General features: G+C 37.6%; 1 protein-coding gene across 2 annotated transcripts in view; it reads left to right on the plus strand.

Annotated features, from left to right (window-relative positions):
- The window catches only part of hiw (highwire), a 116380-nt gene that overhangs the window by 23822 nt on the left and 85702 nt on the right, over positions 1-6856 (plus strand). For both annotated transcript variants that reach the window (XM_053768751.1, XM_053768752.1), the window contains exons 34-35: positions 139-308; positions 4545-4710. In XM_053768751.1, the coding sequence (XP_053624726.1) occupies positions 139-308; positions 4545-4710 (336 nt within the window). The remainder of the gene's footprint in view (positions 1-138; positions 309-4544; positions 4711-6856) is intronic.

Below are 6856 nucleotides of genomic sequence, written 5' to 3' on the forward strand. Positions count from 1 at the left end.
CCACCCTTCCAAATGTCACTATCGACTCCACTCTCCACTACAACTTCCAATTATCGTGTTTGATTAATTAAATACCTTTTCAAATACCTTTTTTTAACCTAGTTGAATAGCCAATGAGTAACGATCGTACGTTAACAGCGAAGACAACCACTACGGCTTCCGCTGCCTGTGCGTGGGATACGAGGACGCGCCGTTCACGGTCCAGCGTCAAGGGCTGGGCGCCCTGGAGATGGAGCTGGTGTACGCCGGAGCTGGCTGCGCCGCGCGGCTCCTCTCGCCTGACCTCGACATGCCTCCCCTTAGCTTTGGTAAGTGATTGATGACCAGCGGACCTTGGGCTCCAAAGCTCGACGGCTGAGGCAGCTGGGTGTTTCTTAATTTTTTAATTTAGGTTTTATTATTTCTTGATCGACATTTCCCAAGTCGAATGTTAACAAACAAAAGGCCGCTGCTTCCAGAAAATGACACATCGTTAAGAAAAGAAAAAACATAACGTTTTGTGGCGAGCAGTGATCCTCGCTTTCGACTAGTGTCGGCATCATACAAAAAATCCGATGAGAGGAAGAGTACATACGAACACAGCTTAATTGCGCAGGATACTGATGGTTAAGACACTTTGTTGTTGGTCGGTTATTGAAAGGATTATCGGTGATTTGGATGACATATTAAGTCGTTCAGTATCTTGAATAGCCATTCCGACTCGACAAAGAGAAGAAGTGGCTTTGATTTCCCTTTCCGAGCTTCAAGTTTTCCATAAGACAAAAACAACGCTCTTAAACGATACATGTCGTTGAGCAGATTATATGCGTACGCTCTCTACCACACGCTGAGACTTGTCAACAACACACGAGCTAATACTACCTATAAGCCAATAAGTTATACGCTATGATCTTAAATCGACGAGCCGTCGAACCTAGCATATTGTAGGCATTACCATTTTAAAAATCGAACTCATTGTGTATAATGAGGGATTTCGACTCATTTGGTCGGAATATTTTACGTTAAAATTCTGTTCCGGGCCTAGTTGTAGACCTACCCGTCCGTATTATAAAATCATCATTATAAAATGCTAAGGCGACGGAAATTGATTCGTAGAGAGCGTTAGCTTTCTGATTGATAAAGACAGATAAATTTTAAAATAGAACATTACTAGGCTTCAATCATTTATTTATTTTCTATTCCAAGTTCAATATCCTGCACTCTGATGATAATGACATTCCTATAAAATCCATTACTGGTAATTGGCATGAGATTGGAATAGGCGTACAATCCATTTTGTCTTGGCCATAGCGGATTGCATTTTCGCCTAAAGGGCGAAGCTGTAAAGAAAACGCATTTAGAACTTCAAATGAACCTTGGATTTTCTTAATGAGCCATTGTGTGCAATCGCATCCTGCGGTAATTCGGGCCGTGACCGGAATCGAACGCGGACACCTGCGCTTCATAATAACTTGACGTCTCGGGAATTACAATCGTAGTCTAATAAATAATTAAAAATTAAAGAATGAAATCCCCCGACATTGAATGATTTTAAGACTCTCTTCCATGTCCCCTTAAAATACAATCGAGACACCCATTTGGCGGCTACACAAACTATGTATATTTTTTTAAATAGTTTGGCTAGTAATCTGCTGCTGCTGTACTTATAACATTACATTCAGATTTGAATTCAAAACGCAATACTGGGGTGCGGCATGCGTGGGAATTTCCGATATTACGTCTAAAGAGAGTGGTATGCTTTCAGGGTTCATATACGTTTATTCTGCGACAGGTTGACATTGCAATTAACTTGTACAGTTCTCAATTTTCACATGTCAGTTTATGGTGAGATTTTAATTGAACGGGCTTCGCGGAAAGCGGACCTGCTCTAAGGATTTACCATTTAACGTTCTTGCACTGAGTAATAACCCTTCTCACTGATGATACACATCTTGCGCAGGCCGGCTAATTACGTAAGAACCAAATATTTCGCTATGCAATTCCTGCCTGGCTTGGAAAAGGGGGAAATCTCAAGATGAGCTGGCTAATATCGTCGGGAACGCGATATGCATGCCAATGTTGCCGCATGTGATGCCGCCGATGAAAAAGTAGGAGAGCTGGCCCTGGGGTCCGACAATATTTAATCAAAACCTCAGGACCAGAGGTTTTGAGTAATAGTGTCGACATTGGGTGTTTTAAGAAAAGGTTATCGCTTTATTGAAAAGTCAGCAAAGCAGAAGTGACCCGTAACGGATTCCCGGTGACCCCATGCAATGTTTAGTTCCTCTGATCGATGGTGCACTGCACACCCTTGATATAGACCACAGAAATCTGAATAATAACAACACTCCATCTGCTTTCTACTCGCTCTCTCATTTGAGCTTGAGTCATGGCACCTGGACACTTGAAGTCCGCTTAAAAATCCGCTCGGTGGCCATTTCCATCATTGTTTGATGGAAACAACAAGAGTACGTAGCAATGTAATTAAAATTCGAAAGAAAATTTGATTCGATTAAGTGTACGCCTAATTAATTCAAAATAACTTTGATGACACTTCTATATGTTTATTTGTAATTCTATGCCAGAGTAATACAATGTCCGCTTAGGCACTCGGTGATCTGCTCGGACAAATAAAACGTTCGATCAAAAATGTGTGATTTCGATTTCGCTGCACTACGAGTATTTGACTATTTGACTAGCGTTGCATTTTGAATATTGCATTTATTATAATTTCAGATTTCAGCTGGAAAAATAAGGTGTATAGACACACACACACACATTTCACATAGAACCCTGAAAATAAAACAGCCCCTTTGTCAGTTGCATTAAAATCTGACATTCATATTATGTCAGACATTTGTCATAATTTTAATTATCATCGTTTTATTTTGTAATTTGTAATTTGTTTGTCTTTAAATTATAAAGATAAAGTATGTGCTACCCTTTTTTATAAATAACATGTCCCACAGCTGATCGAAAGCCTCCCCGCCTTCCTTCCGTGTAGCCTTGTCTCTGGTCTGGTGCTACCCTTTATCCCTTTAAAGGACGTTGACAGATGGACAACTATGTGTTTCTATAAGGGTTCCGTTTTTTCCATTTGAGGCACGCAACCCTGTAATCGAAATCCGTCTCATCTTCTAACCTAACTGACCTTTCACATTGACAATATTCGTTGAATTTCCTACTCCTCGGCACAAATGTGCAGTGACATTTAACATTCTGAACTAAATTCGCATTTCAACATATCTGAAGCTGTGTAGGATTTCCCATTCGGTTTTAACAGAGAGCTTTTAGACAAACGATAGGCGGGCGCCGCTCACTTAGTTGGGAGCTTTCCGAGGAAATGGAAATCGCGACTGACAGCCGATAAAGCTCAACACCCACCGCAACCTAACCTACTTATACCAAAGTTTAGACATGTCAATGTAGAGAATTATAAAATATACTCAATAAGATCTTTGTTCATTACAAACTAAATATTTATTGCATAATTAATTTTGAATGTGTGGAGCTATACATTTTTAAAAGTAAATGCCTATTTATCAGCGGCTTAGGCGCAAATATATTGCTAATCTGTCTTCGACCAACTGTGGAATGCTATTCAACACACGGTACGGTGTAGTAGGTACAGTTAAGAATCCGCTTACAGTATTGTACTTTAAATGCGTATTGATTAGACAACACATGTTTTACGAGTATTTATACAGTAATGGCGCATAGCGCTCGACCCTGCGCACAGTCAAGGCGCACCTTTACCAATCAGGTACTTGCAATACGTAATATCTGACGAAATACAGCCTTTTTCAGAGTTAATGTGATGTAGGAAATACTTTAATTTAATGCCGTAATTCGGGAGATAAACTTATCTCCATAATTATGCTTAAATCAAAGCTAACTGAGACGTAAGACGGCAGTGGAGAGATTTGATTATCCCAGATTGTCATAAATAATTAATTGTAGAAATATCTACCTCGTAATATTAACCGAGTACATTTCCAGGAAGACATTAGATTTGAGAGCGAAGCTAAGAGAATAATTATATTATTATTAAGAATATGGTTTGAAGATTTCTCATAATTTATTATCTCGGATTTTCGTGATTAAACTGGGGAGCAGTTAGGCAAACTAAAGCCAATTATTTGCTCCGAATCCTCAAAGATTTTAATTAGCATTCATTTATTTGCCTACTAGTAGTGATGTTTTCATCATTAAAAATTAAGGTGAAAACTTAATCACTGCACCACCACTTCAGTTATACCAAATATAAACGGTTATTTAAATTTAAAAGCCTCACTGCGATAATGGCGATAATGGCGCGCCGAGCACTTTACCTATGTCGCGGGTACTAGACGCCCATAAAGCTTGTTCAGTTAAAATACAAATTAGGATGACGTCCGAAATAAATGAAATTTTATTTAGTTTAAAGTATGTAAATAAATTAGTAAATGTGGCGATTTCGTCCACGATCAAGGTATAGTATTAACATATAGTAATAATTTGTGTCGAGTGCATAAACACCCAACTTTTTAGAAATCCCAGATTTTTTATATTTCAATTTGTTATAGCTACATTAGTGGAGATCCAGATCCTCGCCATGATGGGGTCGAGCCCCGTGGGCGGGGAGGCGGAGCACCAACAAGACAACAGCGAAGCCCTAATGCTGTCTAGAGGGTTGGAGATCACGTCTCCACCAACCATACACCAAGTTTTGGACGGTCAACCGCTGTTGAGGTAAGTCAATTGCTTACGTATCATCGATACGATGATCGTACGATCAAATACTTACGCACTAGCTTTTATTTAATTTGCAATTTAATAAATTTAGGTGGAATCTTGCAAGTCGATTTTGAAGCATATAACTGAATGATTCGTTTAGATAATGACAATAAAAGTATTTGTCAAGAAATACATTTTTGTAAAAGAACTTATCATATTGGGGTCAAAATGTATGTATAATTCAGATATTTTTTATTTAAGCTAGGTTAATTAATGTTTGTTTTACAACACGCTCTTTATATAACTCTCGAGTGTCATACATTCCTATTTTTGAGAAGAACTTAATAATGACAATTTTACTTACCCTATTTGAGATAGTGTATGTATGTAAAACATTTTTCACATACAGCAGTAAAAAGTAGCAAAATTGAAGTAATTAAAAGACATTCAAAATAATACTAAATTAAATAAAGAAGAAGAAAGCTTAGTAGGGGTCCAAATACTAGGAACGCAGCAATGAAGGTAAGTCGTCGCTGTCAGATTTCGCTGATGTCGTCATTCAGCATCTATTAAGGTGCGACTGGAGCATCTCAGGTGAGTAATATTTAACATAACATCCTCAATAAGGATTTTTACACAGTGTCAGACCTTGTACTTCGCTGACATCTTACGAGTCCTGTGTCCAGAAATCCCCCACTGGTTAAACATTTATGGTTCTTACTTAGCGTGTGAACTTGGGCGTGGCATATTTTGACCAGTAAGATCATCATGGCGTAAACCATAGATTTAATACAATTACACAAGTTTTACACAAGTGGTAAATCATCAAAAGCTTGGTCACCTATATCATCCCCTGGTGAAAATCGCATGAAACTCCATTTAGTACGGTTACATAGGCTATGTGACGTAAACAGAAATCAGGGTCTTTTTTATTTAAAAAATGTTCATATGCAAGCGTATTATTTCCTTTTAAGATTATATTTCGCTAAAGCAACACAGTTGCCTTCATAAACTTAAAACAATTCAACGTATAATTGATATCTCTATGTCTTAAGAATAAATGGCATGGGTTGTTTAATGACTAACATCAAGTACATACCTAAACATTACGACTAGAATGTTTCAACGCGCGCTCCGACCAATTCATCTATAGTACTGACTTTCGTATAAGCGTCAAGATCTGTGAAGGTTTTATCCAATTTGAAATTCTTAAAAGCGCCTTCCTATTAATAACTTTTGTTAAACACGCGCTCACTTGACGATTCCATACATTTTAAATCTCTCCGTGATATAGCTGCCGTGTGTGATCTTCCGACGAGCAAGATGGAGCAAAGGAAATGTTGAGGCATATTTGATCAGTTCATACTTCTAAACCCCGACGGTAAAATGAGGGGTGTTGTGAAGTGTGTGTACTCTATAAAAAGCCATATTTTTCACATGTGTCAGAAAATATAAAATCATAGTAAAATTACTCCTGTAGTGATTTCTTTCATACTACCATTTCGAAAAGAAGACTGTATGAATGTCACCCCAAACATGGAAATCTATGCAGCTGTTAATAGCTCATATAGCACTTTTACAACTGGTATTAATATGTATTGAACGAGTGCGATCACGTCTTGTATCATACAAATATACCTCTAATATTTCTAATGAGAATGAATTTTAAAAGGATAATTATTTGTCAGTGACCCAAATTTTTGATTTAAATTCTATTTCTCACGTTAAATTTAATCAAACAATGACAGATGCCACAAAGCAATTCACACAGAGATTATTAAATATTGTTATCACGCATGTGTTAGGGGAATTAATTAACATTAATTATCTTATCACTGCCAATTGACACGTGACCGTGTCAATTGGCAGTTTGAAATAATTGAACAATATTTAGCTAAACAATAGAACACAATGTAAACCTCGCTTAGCGGTCTTATAACAATAAAAACAGGTCCCGCCACCAAACTGAATTCAAGATAAATTTTAGCCTACTGCTTAAAGCCATTTGCTTCATTTTCTACGCATCTATGCTAGTCTTACTCATTGTATGTTAACGGAACAAAATGGGATGAATATGTTTCTTCCAACTTTTAGTAAACTGAAATAAACAATTTTTATTTAAATAATTTTCATCTTTGCTAATGTCTACTATGACTCAATG

The sequence above is a fragment of the Plodia interpunctella genome, chromosome Z (genome assembly GCF_027563975.2).
Source record: "Plodia interpunctella isolate USDA-ARS_2022_Savannah chromosome Z, ilPloInte3.2, whole genome shotgun sequence".
NCBI lineage: Eukaryota > Metazoa > Arthropoda > Insecta > Lepidoptera > Pyralidae > Plodia > Plodia interpunctella.